The sequence below is a fragment of the Cyanistes caeruleus genome, unplaced genomic scaffold, assembly GCF_971803275.1.
Source record: "Cyanistes caeruleus unplaced genomic scaffold, bCyaCae1.hap1.1 HAP1_SCAFFOLD_99, whole genome shotgun sequence".
NCBI lineage: Eukaryota > Metazoa > Chordata > Aves > Passeriformes > Paridae > Cyanistes > Cyanistes caeruleus.
The window spans coordinates 295,905-315,955 of NW_028255901.1; the positions used below are offsets into that span (position 1 = coordinate 295,905).

Here is a 20,051-nt window from a genome sequence, read left to right on the forward strand (position 1 = left end):
AAGTATGTATTCTATCACCATGTTAAAAACTAGAGGAGCATTTTTCTTTATCTCTTTCATGACCCATCCCTCATAACTGGGGGGATATCTTCTGTTAATGGGCCAGCTGTTAAAACCAGGTGGGGCAGTGCTCTTTATCTCTTCCACCACCCATCCTTCCTCCAGGGGGATATCTTCTGTTAATGGGCCATTGAGTCTCAGTACAGGACTGATAAAATGACATCATCCCATTGTGAGATGCTCCAGCCAGGAGGAGGAACCAAGCATCCCAGTGACTCCCAGTCACTCCCACTACAATCTCAGTCACCCCCAGTATGAGCTGTTGTGCCAGCCACCCCCAGTATGGTTCCAATCACTCCCATATCCTTCCAGCATGATTCCAGTCATGGCCAGAGTGACTCCCTGTCACTCCCAGGATGGGCCCAGTTGCTCCCAGTCACCTCCAGCATGGTTCCAGTCCCAGCCAGCACCTTTGCAGTCACCCCCACTATGATCCCAGCTAGTTCCAGTAGGATCTCAGTATGACCCCAGCATGGGCACAGCTGCTCCCAGGATTATCCAGTGTGCTTCCATTTGCTCCCATTTACCTGCACTGTGGTTTCAGTCTCTCCCAGTCTATCCCAGTTGCTCCTAGTCACTCCTCAGGTGCTTCCAGCCTGATCCCAGTTGCTCCCAGCCACTCCCAGTCACGCTGAGTGCAGTCCCAGCTGCTGCCAGTATGGTCCCAGTCTTGCCCAGCATGGCCCAACTGCTCCCACTGTGATCCCAGTAGGATGCCAGTTACCCTCAGGATGGTTCCAGTTGCTCCCTGTTCCTCCCAGTGTGATTCCAGTTGCACCCAGTTGGCCCCAGTATAGTTCCAGTTGCTCCCCGGATGATCCCAGCTGCTCCCAGCAAGGTTGCAGTCATTCCCAGCTGCCCCCAGTGCAGACCCTGTCACTCCCAGTTGTTCCCAGTTGTCCCCAGCATGGTTCCCATTGTTCCCAGTGTGTTCCCAGTCATCCCCAGTATGATCACAGACACTCCCAGTATATCCCAGCTGCCCTCAGCATGTCCATAGCCATTCCCAGACACTCCTAGGAATCCCAGTTAGGTGCTTGTTATCCCAGTATGATCTCAGGTCCAGCATATCCCAGTCAAGCTGGGATTCACTCCCTGAATTCACAGCCCCCTCCCACCCGTGGGATCATCAGCCCCCCTATCCCACAGGTTATGAGGGAGGGGGAGCTCGGCCCAGATATCCTGGGGGCTTCCTGGGTTGGGTTTTTGGGGGTGATTGTTGGAGAATGAAGAACACCAAGGCTGAGAAGAAAATGTCCTTTAGGGGGACATTTGGGGTTCCCAGTGGCAGCTGCTGGCAGAGGCAGCCTGGAGGAGCAGAGCCCTGTGTCCCCCAGGACCCCAAAGTGGGGAGCCCAGAGAGGAGGAGCGCCATGATTCGTGGAACCCTCAATTGCATAGAGAGGGGCAGGGGGGTCTCCTTGGACCCCCTGCACCCCCAAGAAGGGAATAAGGGGAGCAGGGACCCTGGGACCCAAAAAACTTCCAGCATCCCTAAGTGGGGAGATGGAAATGGGAGGAAGTTTTCAAATTCCTGGCACTCCAAGCAAGAGGTCAGGGACCGAGTAGACAGGGGACCCACAGTACAAGTGTGACCCCCAGCAGCTGGGACAGGGGTGAAACCCTGAACACCAAAAGGGAGAGAACAGAGATGGAACTAGAACTCCTGGGAGGCATTTTCAGGGCCAGATTTTGGTGGTGTAAAATTTTTATGTACCCCATGTCTTGGGTTGCAATGCAAGATGTAACCAAAAGTATGTATTCTATCACTATCTGTTAAAACCTTGTAGGGCAGTTTTCTTTATCTCTTTCATCACCCATTCCCTCATAACTGGGGGATGTCTCCTGTTAATGGGCCAGCTGTTAAAACCAGGTGGGGCAGTGTTCTTTATCTCTTCCACCACCCATCCTTCCTCCAGGGGGATATCTTCTGTTAATGGGCCATTGAGTCTCACTGCAGGAATGATAAAATGACATCATCCCATTGTGAGATGCTCCACCCAGGGGGAGGAGCCAAGTATTCCTGCAAGAATATAATCAGAGCATCAAAGCACCACAGGCAGTCTTTCTCCACTGGATTCCCAGAGGAGAGACCAGACCCATCTACAGCACCGGAACTTCAGAGGTAAGCTACAATATTCTACAGGATCACTGCTTCAACAGAACCACATCAGTCACTCCAGGAGGAATGCAGCCACCATTTAATCAGACTGCTACCAGCACCCTGACCAACAGGGTGTCAGGTTGTATTCTGACTCTCTCAGAGTGCTGTTTTTTTGTTGTTTTTTTTCTTTTGTACTGCTGCATTTTCATTTTTCTTCCTTTAGTAAAGAACTATTATTTCTATTCCTATATCTTTATCTGAGAGCATTTTGATATCAAGATTATAATAATTTGGAGAGGGTTGTTGCTTACATTTTTATCAATTTCAATGGTGGTTTCTGCCTTCCTTAGCAAACACCTTTCCTTTCAAACCAAGACCCCCCAGATACCCAGGGACTTCTAGAGAGGGACTTGGACAGAGGGACCTTCAAATTCAACGTACTCATTCATTGTTCTCTCCCGAACCAGAATTTCCCAATCCCAAACCTTGGCTGGATGGAGAAGGAGGCTGCGAGAAAGAGGAAGATGCCCCAGGACACCCAGGCAGGTGAGGAGGAAGTCAGTGCCCCTTTCCCCCTCTCTCCTGCTCCATCTCCCAGCCCAGCCTGGCCCCCGGCTGCAGGACAACCCCGCTGCCGACGCCGTCCTGCCAGGGACGCACTGGGGGGATCTCCTTCCCCTTCCCTCTGGCACGGAGGCAAATCCCATCCTCTCCTTGTCCTTCCTCCCCCAGACAAGGAGCTGAGGATGGAGACCAGGGAGGAGAAATCCCCGCAGCAGAACCTCGTGGAAGAGGCCGTTTTCAGCGGTACCACAGTGCAGGAAACCAACAGGGAGGAAAATCCCCAGAGGTCCCGCAGGAGGAGGGGCTCCAAACCCATCCCAGGGTGCTCTGAGGAGGAAAGACCCACCCTGTGCCGGGAAGGCGGCCGGAGATCCAGCCGGGGCTCTGAGCTGGTGGTCCATGAGCAGCTTCAGAATGGGGAGAAGCCGTACAAGTGCTTGGAGTGTGGGAAGAGCTTCAGACAGAGGAAAACCCTGATCCGCCACCAGATGATTCACACTGGGGAATGGGCCTACGAGTGTGAGGAATGTGGGAAGGGCTTCAGCTGCAGCTCCCACCTCATCATCCACCAGCGCATCCACACTGGGGAGAGGCCCTACGAGTGTTCTGAGTGTGGGAAGAGGTTTCACAGCAGCTCCAATCTTGTCCTGCACCAGCGAATTCACACGGATGAGAGGCCCTTCCGCTGCCCCGACTGTGGGGAGGGCTTCAAGCAAAACTCCAACCTCATCACCCACCGGCGCATCCACACTGGGGAGAGGCCCTACGAGTGTGGGGAATGTGGGAAGAGCTTCAGCCACAGATCCAACCTCAATACCCACAAACACATCCACACTGGGGAGAGGCCCTACAAGTGTCCCCAGTGTGGGAAGAGCTTCTCAGACAGGTCTAACTTTGGCAGACACCAACGGTGGCACCGGTAAGGGAAGCCCTGCAAGTGCCTCAAAATACAGGAAGAGCTTTGTGCACTGCTCCAGCTTCATCCGCCCATGGAGGATCCACATTGGGAAGAGACCTGGTGATCCATGTTCCCTGGGATCCATGCTGGGAAGACACCTGTACCTTTTCCTGCCCATGGCAATGTCATGATGTGGGATCAAGGAATGTGAGACTGTGATCATGGTCCATTATATTCAATCCCATCTCAGGTCATTGCCAGGGGCAGGAAAAGGACTCCCTCTCTCTCACCAGAGGAGAAGAGTGTCCTTTCTTGGCAGGAGGAAATACATGGCCAGGAAGAGTCAGTTGGTGGTATTTTAGTTTTCCAGGTGAATGGTTTGTCTTATCCTTTCTGTTACCAAAATTGTTTCTGCTCCTGTTTTTGCCTTATCTCGTTGCTGTTCTCAATAAATTGTTCTTTTCCCAGCCTGGGATCTTTGCCTTTTTTGCTTTCCATGGGAGGTGGGAGGGAAGCGAGCAGCAGGGCGGTTTCAGCAGGAGCAGGAAATTGGGGAATGCCATTCCTGAAGCCCAGCCCATGGAAACCGAGCATCCCAGCTGGTGCCAGGCCTGGTTGCCATGGCAGCAGCCTTGGGAGCGGGTCCCTGGCTGGGGGCTGCGGGAACCTCTTCCCTCTGGTGCCCAGGGACAGGAGTGGAGGCAGCGGCTGGAGCTGAGGCGGGCAGGTTTAGGCTGGATGTGAGGAAAAGGTTTTCCCGCGAGGCTGCTGGGGCACTGAACAGGCTCCCCAGGGAAGGCTCCCAGCTCCAGGGCTGGCTGAGCTCCAGCAGCGTTTGGCCAGCGCTGCCAGGCCCAGGCTGGGATTGTTGGGGTGTCCTGTGCAGGGCCAGCAGTTGGACTGGAGGATCCCCATGGGTCCCTCCCAACTCAGCCAATTCTGTGGCTCTGGGATCCCATGAGCCTGGGGATGGGACAGCAAATGGTTGCCATGGCAATGGACTCTGGCTCCAGGCCTGAGCTGGTGTCCATGGCAACCACCCCTGGCATGGGGTCTCCATGGAGCTGCCAAGGTACTGACCATAGCAACAGGGAGACAGCTCTGGCCAGGAGCAGCTCCTGAGCACAGCCCAGCAGGGCTGGGGCCCTGCCAGGGCAGCTCAGGGACACAGAGAGCAGGCGCAGACAGAGCTGCCAGGGGCTCAGCACTGGCAGGGGCTGTGGGATGTGCCAGAGGGGGCTGTGTCCCAGCAGCACCTCTGTGGCTGTGTCCTGGAGCCCCAGAGCAGCTGAGATGTCAGAAAGGGGCTGTGTGACAGCTCTGAGTGGGCTGTGTGAGGTCACAGATGGGGCTGTGACATCCCAGAGTTTGTTGTGTGAGGTCACTGAGCAGCTGCAGCATCACAGAGGGGATCCTGTGACATCACAGAGCAAGCTGTGACTTCAGAGTGTGGCTGCATGACATCACAATGTGGGCTGGGTGATATCACTTAGTGGGTTGTGATGTGAGAGAGGACTGTGACACCAGAGGTTAGATGTACAACATCACAGAGAGGGTTGTGACATCACTGAGCAGACTGTGACACCACATGGTGGTGATATGAAATCCTAAAGTGGGCAGTGACATCATAGAAGAGCCATGTGACATCTCAGGACAGGTTGTATGACATCACAGTGCTGACTGTGACATCACAGAGTGAGCTATGACATCAAATGTGGCTGTTTGACATCACAGAACGCTATGTGACATCACAAGGTGGTTTTGTGGCATATAGGAAGAGATGTGACATCACAGAATGGTGGTGTGACATCCCAGAGCAGGTTGTGTGACACCACTGAGTGGGCTGTGACATCCCAGGTGGCTGTGTGACATCTCGAGGTCACTGGGGAGGTCACTCTGACTCAACCTCCCTCACAGTTCCCCCCAGAGAAGGCCAATGTCCTTGCAGCAGCCTGTCTGCACAGAAACACTCCCAGGGCTCTCTGCATTTCCCTTCCCTCACTCTTGCCTCACTCACTCACCTCCCAACAACCCACTTGGTGCTTTCAGCTGCAAGGAGTTCAAAGCTTGTCTGTCCTTCAGCAGCTGCTCTAATTCTGCCTTCAGCCAACTCTGGGGTTGTGTTTATTGTAGAACTCCCTGTGTGTCTGAAACATTCCTTGTGTGGTTCTGCCTTGGGGAAGGGGAACCTCCTTGGTGGCACCTTGGGCTTGGCACACACTTGAGGAGGGTGTCTGTTTTCCGTGGGGAAACTCAGCAGTTTTAGATTGCTAAAATCAAAGAAGGAAAACCCCTCTTTGCCTGAGTGCAGCCAGTTCTGTGAGCAAAGCAGGTCCCAGGGGAGTGAGGAGAGACAGGATGGGGCTGGGGAATGTGGAGCAAAGTTGTCCCCACTGGGTCAGACCTCAAGGCACAGCTTCTCTGACCTGGCCAGACCTCCTTAGGAGAGACCCTGGATCAATATCCATCACTGAATGCTGCAATCACCTCTGCTCTAAAGAGAACAGTAAAAAAAAAAGACATCTTTTAAAATAGGAACAGATATTTCTTAGAAGCTCTTTGAACTATTTCTCCATAACCATTGTAGGAAACTTTCCTAAGAACTGCACCAGACCAGAGGGAAATCAAGGCACAGCCATGGTTTGTTAGGATTTGCTTGATCCTAATGAGCCCCGTGGTGCATTTGGAGCTGAGCCCTTGAACCTCAGGGCCTGAGAGGAGATTGCACAAACCTTTCCAGGAGTCAAAGTCAGAGGAAACACCCAAAGTGTCTCCAAGCATTAATGGGTGCCACTGAGGTCCATCCCCAACACAGGCTCCTCATGGACTCCTTGGAGGAGAGAACTGGAGGCCAGGATTGCACAAAAACCTCGCAGAGACTCAGTGTGGGAAGGAAAATCCAAAGTAGCTGAAAAAGCCCTGAGTATCTCAAAGTATTGATGAGCCCCACTGAGTGTCAATGCAAAGCTCCCAAGGGACTCGTTAAAGCAGATAATTGGGGCCAGGATTGCACAAACTTCTCAGAGACTCAGGGTGGGAAAGAAAAAGGAAAGTACCTTAAGAACCTGAAGTACCTTGAAGCATTAATGAGCCCCACTGAGTGCTGTTACTGACAAAGCCTCTCAAGGGACTAATTACAGCAGATAATTGGAGGCCAGGATTGCACAAAGCTCTCAGAGACTGCAAAGCAAAAGCCAAAGTCCTTTGAAAAAGCTGCAGTCCCTGGGAGCATGAAGGAGCCCCCAGGGCCATTCCTGAGCAAGGCTCCCCAGGGACTCCTTCCAGCAGATCCCTGAGGCCACTGGCATGTGGGCTAGGGGGGATGCTGAGGGCAGGCCAAGGGGGTGACAGTGGCCAGCCTTGCTGGGGCTGTGCCAGGAGGCCCCAGGGCCTCAGGACAAGGTGTCTCCTCACAGCCCTTGCTGGCACAGCTTTGGCTGCTGTGACCCAGGGCACCAAGCCTTGGCTTCTCTTTGTCCCCAGCTGTCATCAGTGCCTCCAGTTCTCTGCTCTGCCTGGGGCCTGGGGACACTTTCTCAGTCACATCCCTCAGTGGGACCCATTAAAAGTGAAAGAAACTTTGGAGTTGGATTCTGACTTGGAGTTCTTGAGAGCTTTCTTCCCCTCCCTGTCAGGGACTGATGTTCAGGGCCTCAGCACAAAGGCCCAAGAGGCTCATTAAAGTCCTGCTGCTGTGTCTGTGCTGCTGAGCTGGGCCACGCTCCTGGCACAGAGGCAGCTCCTGGAAACCAAGAAGAGCTTCAAAAGCACATTTCTCTTGCTGAGCAGCTCTTCTGCCAGCCCAGCAGGGCTGGGGCACTGCCTGCAGCCACCCTGGGCACAGCCCAGAGGCACAGAGAGCGTCAATCAGTCAGGGCTGGGAAGGTGCTGAGAAGTGCCTGGGGCAGAATCCCTGCCAGCCCTTGGCATAGGAAGCCTCTGGCTGCAGGACAATGCAGCTGCAGCTTCTGGAGCCATCTCCTCAAGCTGGAACATGCCAGTGCCTACAGACTCTGTGAGTACATTCTCTGCCTGTCCCTTGTGCAGAGCAGCCAGGGGTGCCCAGGGCTGTCCTGCAGAGCAGGGTCCTGCAGCCCAGGGCGCTGTGCTGGGGCAGGGACTCTGCTGCCTGCCAGGGACAGCTCTCAGCCGGCCCGGGGAGCTGCTCCCAGTGCTGGGGAGAAGCTGTGGGGGGAAGGAGCCACCCTGAGCAGGGCAGGGGCTGCTGCTGAGAGGGGCTGTGTGGGGCAGGGCTGCTCCCAGCTCCAGACCTGCCTGGACACAGCTCTGGAGGACACTTCCCAAAAGAAGGTGAGCCTGGGATTGCTGTAAAGATCAGGAGCTTTCCTGAGACTGTTTTCAATGTCTTGCTTTAAGCAGGGTGGGAAAGCTGGGATGATGACAAAAAGATTTTTGCTTTTTATAAACTTTTAATTCATTTTTAGATCCGTAAACTATTATTATATAGTTATAAAATTATAATCTTTAATTAACTCTATTGAACTACTAGTATATACTTATGTAACTATTATCCTTAATTAACTCTAGTATATTTCCTAACCTTTCTCTTAGAATTTAGAATAATTATCTGACCTTCTAAATACATTTCTGAAATACTGTATAGTCTTATCATCAGGGAGAGGAGCTACAAGAATTTGTATTTTAACCAGAATGTGAGCAGTCATAACAAAAAGTGGGGCAAAGAAACCCTTGGACCTACTCCAGTGGGTTGACTCAGGAGTGTGTAACTGGGGCAGCTGAATCTCCTATTGAATGTTTCTGTTAAATATCCTAATTAATCAACCTTAATAAATTGTTGAAATAAGGGTCCGGGTGTGCCCCATCCCCACTGGGAAACCCAGAAGCTTCCAAAAAAGGTCTGGTTTTTACTTTACTATTCTAACACTGTTGCAGAAGGTTATTTTTCTCTTTTGATTATAGACAACAGGGGGATGAGAGAAGCAGAAGAGGAATTGTAATCCCAGAATCACAGAACATTCTGAGTTGAAATGGACACACGAGAATCTGCAAAGTAATGTTGGAACATTTACAGAGATGCCAGAATTGTAAGTTTGGGTGCTCAGTCTCTCTGCTGGGAGGCTCCTAAACAGCCTAAATGCACTGCTCTGATATTGTCATTGGTATCTGGGGCTCTCAGGGAGGCTCTGGCATCTGCAGCAGCTGAGTCAGGCCCTGCCCTTGGGATTGCTGCCAGGCAGGTGTGTCCATGGGAATGGGGTGTCCCAGCTTCCCTGTGACCTGTGGGGCTGTGGGCAAAGCAGTCCATGGGAAAGGGGAATGAGCTGAGCCCCCTCCCTGAGATCCCATCATGGGCACACCTGGGGATCTCCTTGCTGTGTCCTTCCAAGCTCTGAGCTGCCCTCCTGGCTGCAAATCTGTGCCAGAGCCTCTCAGATTTCCCTGAATGTCACACAGGGAAGGGCAGAGATGCCACAGCTGAGGAAATGCTGTTGGCTCTGCCAAGGGAGCCGTGAGTGTCCTTGGCAGAGGGGGGTGCTGAGCCCTTGCCCAGAGACCTTTAGAGAGGGTGAGACATTCAGGGATCCCTCTGCTCTGGGCAGGGTCTGGTTTATGCCAGGGTGACACAGGAGTGTGATTGTGCTCTGATTCCAGCCAAAGGTGCAAGCCCAGGGCAGTTGGGAACAAGCCCATCCAGCCCCTCACCTTCCCTAAGCCACAGGGAATCCTTTGCCTCTCACATCCCTCAGTGGGAAATTCTGAGTGCAGCAGAAATGCTGGGGATTTCTGACCTCAGAGAACCATGAATGATTTGTGGACAGGAAAAGAATATTTAAAATTTCTTCCTGGTCTCAGTATCTTTTAGAAGTGGGAATAAAGATGGCAACAAGCCCTTGTGCATTACGAGTGATTCCCCTCACAAATCCTGAATATCCAGCTTTTCCCCTCTGTTACATGGCCATAAACCCAAGCAGCAGGGCAGGGATGGCTCCTGGAGAGCCCCAGGGACAGGCCTGGCTGCTCCTGGCACACTCAGACAGCACAGCTGGAGCTCAGTCAGGGAGCTGGGTGAAGTTTTCCCAGAGCAGGAACAAAGTGGCTGAGTCCCAGCCTCTCCTGATTTGTCACTGCTCTTTTTCTTCATGAACAGGTCCCCATGTGCAGCCACAGCAAATGTCCAACAGCAGCTCCATCAGCCACTTCCTCCTGCTGGCATTGGCAGACACGCGGCAGCTGCAGCTCCTGCACTTCTGCCTCTTCCTGGGCATCTCCCTGGCTGCCCTCCTGGGCAACGGCCTCATCATCAGCGCCGTAGCCTGCAGCCACCACCTGCACAGCCCCATGTTCTTCTTCCTGCTCAACCTGGCCCTCACTGACCTGGGCTCCATCTGCACCACTGTGCCCAAAGCCATGCACAATTCCCTCTGGGACACCAGACACATCTCCTACACAGGATGTGCTGCACAGCTCTTTTTCTTTCTCTTCTTCCTTGCAGCAGAGTTTTCCCTCCTGACCATCATGTGCTACGACCGCTACGTGTCCATCTGCAAACCCCTGCACTATGGGACCCTCCTGGGCAGCAGAGCTTGTGCCCACATGGCAGCAGCTGCCTGGGCCAGTGCCTTTCTCTATTCACTGCTGCACACAGCCAATACATTTTCCCTGCCCCTGTGCCATGGCAATGCCCTGGGCCAGTTCTTCTGTGAAATCCCACACATCCTCAAGCTTTCCTGCTCCAAATCCTACCTCAGGGAACTTGGGCTCATTGCAGTCAGTGTCTGTTTGGTATTTGGCTGTTTTGTGTTCATTGTTTTCTCCTATGTGCAGATCTTCAGGGCTGTGCTAAGGATCCCCTCTGAGCAGGGACGGCACAAAGCCTTTTCCACCTGCCTCCCTCACCTGGCTGTGCTCTCCCTGTTCCTCAGCACTGCAGCATTTGCTCACCTGAAACCCCCCTCCATCTCATCCCCATCCCTGGATCTGGCAGTGTCAGTTCTGTACTCGGTGGTGCCTCCAGCCCTGAACCCCCTCATCTACAGCCTGAGGAACCAGGAGCTCAAGGCTGCAGTGTGGACACTGATGACTGGATCATTTCAGAAACATTAAACTGTTGGCCACTTTCTGCAAATCACTTGTAATAAAAGTAATCTTTGATACTTCTTGGTGGTTTCATTTTGGAGGTTCTTTTTCTTTGTTTTACTTTTCAATATTGTCCACAAAGAAATGTCATTGTTTGTGCCATTTCTCATTTTGTTTCTCTCCACGTTCCCTGTGCCCACACACTATGTCAATAAGGAGCTGAGGTCTTGGTGGCTTTAAAGGAACTAAAGGATCTCCCAGCAAAGTTTTCTCCAGAGATGCCCCTTTTGTTCCCTTCTCTGGAGCTGCAGCAGCAGTGTCTGTGTGCAGAGCTGGGGGCAGATCAGTGCTGGCACAGCAGCTGTGCCCAGGAGCAGCAGCACTTGGTGTTGCCAGTGCTGCTCCCGTGCCACTGCCCCGCTGCCCTCCTGGCCCTGGTGTTGCTGCAGGGCCTGAGTGCTCTCGGGGCCGGGCACAGCCCTGGGGGTGGCAGTGCCGGGGCTGCAGCAGGGACAGGCCATGGGCACTGCTGGGGCAGCGCTGACGCCTCAGGGCAGGGCCTGGGGGCTCCAGGCTCCTTGCCCAGGCTCTCTCAAGAACACGGCCAGGCCAAAGCTCAGCACAAAAAACCCCCGTGAGCAGCCCCAGGGTGGCCGTGGGCAGGCTGGGGGCAAACAGCATGGCTGGGGCTCTGCAAGGTCCCTGGGGGAGATGGGAAGGAGCAGCAGAGCAGGGGCTGATCCATCCCCACTGCGCTGGACACCCCAGGGCAGCGTCCCAGAGCGTCCCCATGGAGCTGCCAACAACATCCCCCCTGTGCAGCCCTGGCCTCTCCCCCAGCTCAGAGAGGTGCCGCATCCTTGCAGGCACAGACACGGCAGCACTGGCTCAGGAGCCCCTGTTTGCACTGCCCAGAGCAGGCGTCAGCACCCCCATGGTGCTGCTGTGGGGAGATGAACCTGAGGGAGCACAAATGCCATCAGCCCCTGGGGCCAGGCAGGGCTGGGGGACGGGAGGGAAACCACTCAGGTTTGTCGTGGCCTCTGAAGTCACACAGAAAGTTTGTTCCCATGAGCTGTGAGTTTCCTGTCCCACTGCAGACATTGTTGCTCAGGGCCAGGGCTGCCTGGCAGCCACCCCCAAACTGACCTGAGCGTTTCCTTTGCTTCACCTTTGCTTTCTTTACTCCTCCTGATCCAGATTTCTTCCTATTCCTTTTGATTAATAACCCCAGCTCCTTCAGCCACTCCTGAAAGGACTTGTGCTCCAGACCCCTCACCAGCCTTGTTGCCCTTCTCTGGACATGCTCCAGGCCCTCCATGCTGCCCAACCAGTGCCAAGCACAGGGGAAGAATCCGTGCCCTGGTCCTCCTTGCCACACCGTTCCTGATCCAGGCCAGGAGCCATTGGCCTCCTTGGCCACCTGGGCACACTGCTGGCTCATGCCCAGCCTGCTGTCCATCAGTGCCCCAGCTCCCTTTCTGCCTGCCTGCTGTCCAGCCACTCTGTCCCCAGCCTGGAGCACTGCAGGGGTTGTTGTGGCCAAAGTGCAGGACCTGGCACTTGGACTTGTTAAACCTCACCTTGTTGGGTTTGGGCCCTGGATCCAGCCTGTCCAGCTCCCTGTGCAGAGCCCTCCTACCCTGCAGCACATCAACACTCCCAGCCAACCTGGTGTCACCACGGTTCCATGGGGCCCTAGAGTGTCACAATGGTCTCCAGGATTCCATGAGGCCTCCCAGCAATCCAATTTTGGATCATACTGGGAGTGACTGGACTCATACTGGGAGTATCTGAGAATGACTGGGAACACACCATGCACATCATCCCCCATACTGGGGGTGACTGGGAGCAACTGGGAGCATGCTGGGAGCCAATGGCATCATACTGGGACTGACTGGGTTGATCTAGCCAGAGGCAACTGGGACCATCCTGGGAGTGCTGGCATGTGACAAGGATCATCCTGGAGCTTACTGGGCTCATGATGGTGTTGAAAGGGAACAACTGGGATCTCTGAACACCAAAGGTTCCTTTCCTGCTCACTGAAGACGGAGCTTCCCAGTATCCATGTGTGAGGGGACCTTCACCTGAACCAGATGCTGTTAGGAGAAAAAGCTGCCTGTGCTGGAAAGTCCCACACAACAAGTCAATGCCAAGAGAGCATTTTGCTTTCACAACTTCCCTCCTGGAGCCACAGTCCTTTTGGATCACACAGCAAGCAAGAGAACAGCACAAAATACAAGGCTGTGTCCAGTTTTTGGCTGGGTCAGCAAACAGAGGGAGGAATGCCAGGGTTCACTGCCACAGACTCTCCTCCTGGGGAACAGAACCCCCCCAGGCTCCATTCCAAATGCTGTGCACACCCTGCTGGCTACAAACAACCCCTTTTTAAAGAAGTTGTTGGCAGGAGCTTTCCCAAATAAATGGCATCTTAATGGCAATTTTCTTTCAAAATCACCTCTGTTCCAAAGGAAGAACAGAAAGCCCACAGCAATCCCAAAGGCACATATGGTGCACCTGGGGAAATCCTCGACTTAGGGGCCCAGTGGGTTAAAAAATACCCATCAGAAGCCCCAGAGTGCAGAGTGCAAACTGCAGCAACCACTTGCTGGATCATTTTGGCTGTGCTGCACACACCTGCAGACTGTCTGTCCCCCTGCCAGGACAGAAGGACACCCGTCAGGGGCTGGGCTGGCTGCTGAGAATGCCTCGGGCAGGAGGATCCTCAGGCAATGAGCAGGTGCCCAGAGCCGCTCTGACACTGAGGCCTCTGTGCCCCACAGCAACGGGAACACCACAAGGACACGGCAACGTTCCTGTGACATCACAGCAGCAGCTCCCCCAAAAACTGCCTGGAAGGTTCTCCTGGGTCACCAAGGAGCACAAAGGATCCTCCGAGGGCACAACCTATTGCTCAAGGGATCCAAGAGGAACTCAGAAAATGCAGCAAATGAGGACACCCTACAGCCCAGCCTGAACACTGAGAAGGAACAAAGATGTGAGTAAACCAATGGAAACACAACTTTTGGTCACTGATGCTTCTGACTAAAACCAGCAAGGCTTGTTCCATCTGGGATCTTTGTTCTAGTTGTAGAAACAAGCAAGGTTCTCTACTGTCAATGTACAGAAAGCAGGAACTTGGGGAAAAGAAGGCTGAGAGTGTGCCTTCTTGGACATCCTTGGACACAAAGCCTTGTGTGACTTCTTGGACATCCTGTGGCTGAGGGTGTCCAAGGCAATGGACTCACAAGCGGGGTCCCTGCCCTCCCCACTGACAGCTGCCATCTCTCCTTCAGCCCCACACGTGTCTCCAACAACCTCCTGTCAAGGGCCTCCATCCACACATTCCATCACCAGCCACAGATCCTCATCCACGAGGTCACCCAGCATCCCTGAGGCCACAGCAGGGAGTGCTCCTGGCATCTGGTAGAGCACTGTGGCTTTCCTGGGATCCTTCTGGTGCCTGTGGCTGAGAGGAGTGGGGTGGATGGAACCAGGACGGGTCACAGATCAGCAGCCCCACTGCAAGCAGTGCTTTCTCCTGCTGTGTGGGGACCGTGGGGTGACTGATATTGGGACTCCTCTGGCTTTGGCTCCTGCAGAGCACACAGTGGCTCAGACACTGGGCTGAGGGAAGGGGTGCCATGGAAACCCAGCACAGGCATTTCTCTTTGGAGAGGGGGTTCTGCAGGGAGAAGGGAGAAGAAGAGACTTTCCTGTCTGCTGAGATTCCCCCTCCTCCTTCAGCAGCCATTCCACAATCCATCAGTACCAGAGTTCATAGGATCACTTCCATGCCAGGGAGCACAAGGCACTCAAAACTGAACCCTGCCAGAGCCCAGCCCTGCCTGCCCATTTGGAGGGTGTGGGGGAATGGAATTTCAGCAGGAGCTGACCCACAATGATACTTTGCCACTGGTGGGTTTCTCACAGCCTTAGAAGGAGTTTGAGATCTCTGTCCCCAACACCCGCTCACCCTTCAAGTGCACACACGAGCCTGGGGGCAATTCAGGTTCCCTGGAGTGGTGGCTGCTTCCCTTGGAAACAGGAGCTGTTGTCTTTTCCAGTGTGCTTAACTCCCTTCTAACTATTAGAAAGTGGGTGAGTAAAGGAAATGACCCTGGAGGAAGGAGACCAGAAATGGGGAAAAGGATGAAACACATCTGAATTACAAATGAAATCTATTTCATTTATTTCTTTACTAGTAATCTATTACAAACAAAAACATGTTTCTGAGCTGATTGTTGGGATTCAGAAGAATTATTATTCAAGAAATAAACTTGTTCTTGTTGTTATTATTATTTATTAGTATTACATTTCACTGTCAAGACTTTTAAATCTTAGACATGAATAAAAATGGCTGGATGTCTCTCACTGGGAAAATTCCCTTGCTTTTCCCACTGTGATTAAACTGTACGGTCATTTCCAAGTTGCCAGTAGATTCTAAAGATGGAAAATCTTGTTAATGGTGGGTTTGGTGTGGTTTGGAGCTGGGGAAGGCTCTCATCGCCTCCCAGAGGTGCCCCAAGCCCGCTCTGCTGCCACATCTGCACTCGCGGCCCCTCATGGCTGCTCTGCCCTGGGGACATGGTGGGACCCCTCCTGCCAGGGCTGAGGCTCCTCATGGCCCCTCACAGCCCCTCATGGCCCCATAGAACCTCTCATGGCCCCATAGAACATCTCTTGGCCCCTCACAGCCCCTCATGGCCCCACAGAACCTCTCATGGCCACACAGAACCTCTCATGGCCCCACAGAACCTCTCATGGCCCCACAGAACCTCTCATGGCCTCATAGAACCTCTCACAGCCCCTCATGTCCCTTCATGGCCCCTCATTTCCCCTCACAGCCCCTCACAGCCCCACAGAACCTCTCATGGCCCCATAGAACCTCTCATTTCCCCTCACGGCCCCTCACAGCCCCAGGGGCTCCTCCCAAAGGAGAAGGGGTCGGGCCCTGCTCACTCTCCTTTTATTTCGGTCCCTTCACAGCGCCGAGTAAAGAAAGGCTGAATGGAGCCTTTCCCCAGCGTTTCCCTCGGGGTTCATTGCGGGCTGAAGCTCTGTGCTGGCGCTGGCCCCAGCACCAACATCCCTGCAGCCCCCAAGGCCTTTGCTGTCCCCCCGTGTCCATTCCCTGTCCCCGAGTCCCGCCCGGCTCTGGCAGCAGCAGCAGCCGCAGCGCAGCGGGCGCAGGCCCGGCCCGGCCGGGGCTCCCGGCCAGGAGCAGCAGCAGCGCCGGCCCTTCCCACCTGCTCCTGCCTCGGCTTCCCAGGGCTTTTGCCAGGGCAATGCTGGCCTACAGCAACAATCCCCCACAAACAGCCCTGATTCCTCAGGGCCCGCCTCTGCTGCCCTCAGCCAGCCCTCAGAGGAAGAAAGGATCGGGTTCCAGCGCTGTTTTCAGCCCTGTTTTACTCACCCTGAGGTGACAGCAGGAGGCTGTTGGTGCCCTGGCCTTGGCAATTGTAGATCCCGGCTGCTCTTCCCTTCTTCTGCTTGCCACTTGAATTTTAGCAGTACAGCTGCAATTGCCTCTTTCAATCAGTGCTACCCGCTGTGCTTTTATCACAGGGAACTCAGGATTTTTGTTTCAGGCATCATGATCAGTAGAGATCAAAATGCTCCCAAGTCCCTCAGCACTAAGTCGAGGGGAATTAAAGCCACACAGATCACATTTGCAGTGCTCAAACACAGCCCTGTTGCTGCTGCTGCTGCTGAAATAGAATCAACTGGCAGAGGTCATCACAGAAATTGCCTCTGCAGTGGCAAATAAAATGAAAAAAACCACCAGGAGAAAGAAAAACCAGAACTCCCCAACTCGCTTCATTGTTTCTTCTGAGCAGCAGAAGAAAAAGGAACAGGGCACCTTTCAGGCAGTTCCACAAGCCCAGGGTTCTCATTTCCTGGGGAATCTGAGATGCAATTGGCCTTGTTAAAAGGATAAAAGCAAGGGGAATGAATTGGGAATTATTAGGAAAAAATGACCCTTCTTACACACAAAGTTCACCAAGTCATTCCCTGCATTTCTCCTTTTCACATTCTTTCTCTCATCCACTGACAGGTCCAGCTTATCATGTTCTGCTGCTTATCATCACCTGATTGTGCTCTTGATTTCTCCCACTGCAAGAGATGTAGAATCATCTCAACTGAACACAGAAACAAACTCCCTCTGTCAGCCCATCTTCATGTTCCAGATCACTTTCCAGATGTCCATGGGGCTGTTGGAATGATGAGCTCTCCACTGCTGGCTGCAGGCTCTGGAGATTCTTTCTCCACATTCAGCTAGGCTTGTATTCTCCAACAATTCCTGGTAGCCCATCATGTTTTCTTTGGGTAGAAGAGGAACAATGAAAACCTCACCAATGGCACAGCTCCCCTGTGCACAAGGAAAAGAAAGAACAAGTTGTCAAGTTCTTCAAACATTTGTCCTGCTTTGCTGCAAGAGTTGTGCTGCACTCACAGTGTGGGAAGCCAAGAGAAGCTGCAGCTGGGGGCACATCTTGTGACAGGAGCTGTGCCTTGTTCTCCAGGACAGGTTTTTGGAAAGAACAGACGAGACTGGGGAGAAGATTCTGGGAAAATTGAAATAGCTTTGTGAAGAAATTAAAATAAAATCCAAAGAAACAACCACTAAGTTTTTTTACTATTTTTCTCTATTTATTTTTATGTTCCCCTTTTCCATCTTGCACTGTTTCTCCATCCCATTCATTCCAAATGGCTCTCACCTCTAAGATTTGAGACTTGGCAAGTTTTAGACACTGTAAAATACCCTGAGCTATAGCCAGTTTGCCTTGCCCTGTTTTCCTTGGACAGCAATGCTGGAGACACAAGTGCAGTGCTTGGCTCAGGTACAAATTCTGCATTCAGGGAATGTGCTCAGACGGTGTCTGAGCCTCAGCAGGGACAAGGCACAGCAGCAGCCAAGGGCATTGCTGTGCCCCTGTGCAGGAGTCCAGACTCTGGCTCTTGGCTCAGCAGGGCAAAGTTGCCGTGTTTGGCCAGGCTCAGGGGCTGCCCGGGGAGCGCGGGGCTCGGGGCGGGGCCGAGCGGGCAACGGACAAACGGACACGGGGACAAACGGCCCCGGTGCTTCAGTTGCAGCGGCAGCGGCGGCAGCAGCGGCAGCAGCGGCGGCAGCAGCAGTGGAAGCAGAAAAAAAGCGAATTTCTTGACTCCGTCGATTCTCCTCTCCCTCTCCCACTGTCCCGCACCCCATCCCCGTCTCCCTTTTCCTGTGTCCCCTCCTCTTCCAGGTTCCCTCTCCCCGTGCCCGCCCGGGCCATGCCCCCGGTCCGCCCCCGGCCCCGGGTGGGGCTGCCCCGTCCCCGGCCCCGGCCCCGTCTCCGTCTCCGCCCATCCCGCCGAGGTCTCCTCTTCGCCTGGCTCTGGCTGTGCTGGGCGGGCATCAGTGCCAGGGGCTGGGGCGGCATTGCCGCCCTCTGTCTCCGCCTGGGCCGACCCCGGCCCCGGCCCCGGCCCCGGCCCCGGCCCCGGCCCCGGCCCCGGCTCCTCCCGGGGCCCGCGGAGGACACAGGCGGTGCGGCCGCTGCCGCCGCCTCCGCTGCGGCTTCCCCGGCCCGAGCTCCGCCGCTGTCGCGTTCCAATGAGGGAACGCCTGCGGGTGCCCGGCCCGGGGAGCTCGGGGAGCGCTCGGGGGCCGTTCCTGGCCCCGGGCCGAGCACTGACGGCCGCGTCTCTTCCCCAGGGAAGGCGCAGCAGGCCCTGCAGCAGCGCTACCGAGTGGGGTCACTGCTGGGGCGCGGCGGCTTTGGCAGAGTTTTTGCGGCCACTCGGCTCTCGGACGGACTCCCGGTGAGCAGAGGGGCCGGCGGCGGGCGGAGGAGGAGGAGGGGGCGGAGGAGGAGGATGGGGCTGGACACGGTGGGCGGTGAGCTGAATCCGCTGTTCCCTTTGGCTTGCAGGTGGCCATCAAAAAGGTGCCACGGAACCGCGTCCGGCACTGGGGCGAGCTGGTGAGTGAGCGGGGCCAGCGGCAGAAGCCGGGCCGTGCCGGGCGGGGATGAGCCGGGGCCCGGCAGGGTGGGAGCCGCCAGGACACCTGGAGGGAGAGCGGGCGTGGGGCCAGCGGAGGGCACAGAGCATCCCGGGCTGGCTGAGGGCTTCCCGAGCCCTGGCACGGCCTCAGCCCCACTGACGGCACCGTGCTCCTCCCGCAGCCCGACGGCACCAGCGCACCCCTGGAGATAGTGCTGCTGGACAAGGTGTCCACAGGCTTCCCCGGTGTGGTGCAGCTGCTGGAATGGTTTGAGCTCCCCAACACCATCGTGATGGTGCTGGAGCGCCCGGAGCGGTGTCAGGACCTGCGGCGTTTCATTCGGGCACGGAGGTTCCTGTCCGAGGAAGAGGCGCGGGAGCTGTTCCAGCAGGTGCTGGCGGCCGTGCGGCACTGCACCAGCTGCGGGGTCCTGCACCGAGATATAAAACCTGAGAACGTCTTGGTAGACCTGGACACCGGCGAGGCAAAACTGATCGACTTCGGCTGTGGCACCTACCTGCAGGACACAGCCTACACTCAATTTGCAGGTGAGCCCACACAGGGGCAGGCTCCCGGTCCTGGCATCTCCTGGCCCAACCTGGGTGTGGCAGCAGGGATTCTCCCTTTGGCTGCCAGTCACAGGACTGAGTCTTCAGCCAAGTTGCTTTTGAGCAGAGCTGGGTGAGGACCCATCTTCCATCCCTGCTGGCAGCCTTTGCCTGCCACTCTGCCCAGGACTGGGGCTGGGGATGGGGCAGCCAGCCTGACAAAACCCTTGTGAGTGAGGGTTGCAGAGAGGGGGAGGCAGAACCTGTGCACCAGCAGGTTTGGTGTGCAGGTGAGAATGGGCTTGGACTGCTCTGCTCACCTGGTTTGCCTTGGTTCATAATATGTTTTGGGCAATGCCAGCAGGGAGGATGTGGGTATGGTTTTTCCCCAGCACTGAGTGGGTATTTCCCTTTGTGTGTCATGGTCGGGCCTTGCCAGGGTTTCTGCTGCCCTCTTCCAGCACCAGTGGCTTCTTTTCCAACCCCAGGTTTGTACCCAAGTCCCAGGTGCTGGCGAGAGGGCAGCAGGTCACCCCGTGTGCCACTGGGGCAGCCCCCACATGCCCAGGGATGCTGGGGCCAGGCTCTGGGAGCAGCAGCATCCCCCTGATGAGCTCCATCCATATTCCATAGGAACACCGTCATACAGCCCCCCGGAATGGAACGACTTCGGCTGGTACCATGGCGAGGCAGCGACCGTCTGGTCCCTGGGCATCCTGCTGCACGAGATGGTCTGCGGGGAGCACCCTTTCAGGAGGGGCAGGAACATCAGATGGGGCCAGCTCCCGCTGCCACAACGGCTCTCCCAAGGTGGATCCTCAT

At 55.0% G+C, this 20,051-nt stretch overlaps 3 protein-coding genes across 3 annotated transcripts in view; 2 read left to right on the plus strand and 1 right to left on the minus strand.

Moving 5' to 3' along the window:
- LOC147646411 (uncharacterized) overlaps positions 1–20,051 on the minus strand; it is a 584,263-nt gene that overhangs the window by 91,032 nt on the left and 473,180 nt on the right. The window lies entirely within an intron of this gene.
- On the plus strand, positions 8,636–10,712 carry LOC111942742 (olfactory receptor 14J1-like). The gene is made up of 2 exons (XM_086873503.1): positions 8,636–8,658; positions 9,914–10,712. The coding sequence occupies exons 1-2, from the start codon at positions 8,636–8,638 to the stop codon at positions 10,710–10,712; spliced, it is 822 nt and encodes a 273-aa protein (XP_086729629.1).
- LOC147646415 (serine/threonine-protein kinase pim-1-like) lies at positions 13,805–19,366 on the plus strand. Its single transcript, XM_086873455.1, has 4 exons — positions 13,805–13,846; positions 18,324–18,497; positions 18,608–18,658; positions 18,863–19,366. Exons 1-4 carry the CDS (start codon positions 13,805–13,807, stop codon positions 19,364–19,366), a joined length of 771 nt encoding a protein of 256 aa, XP_086729581.1.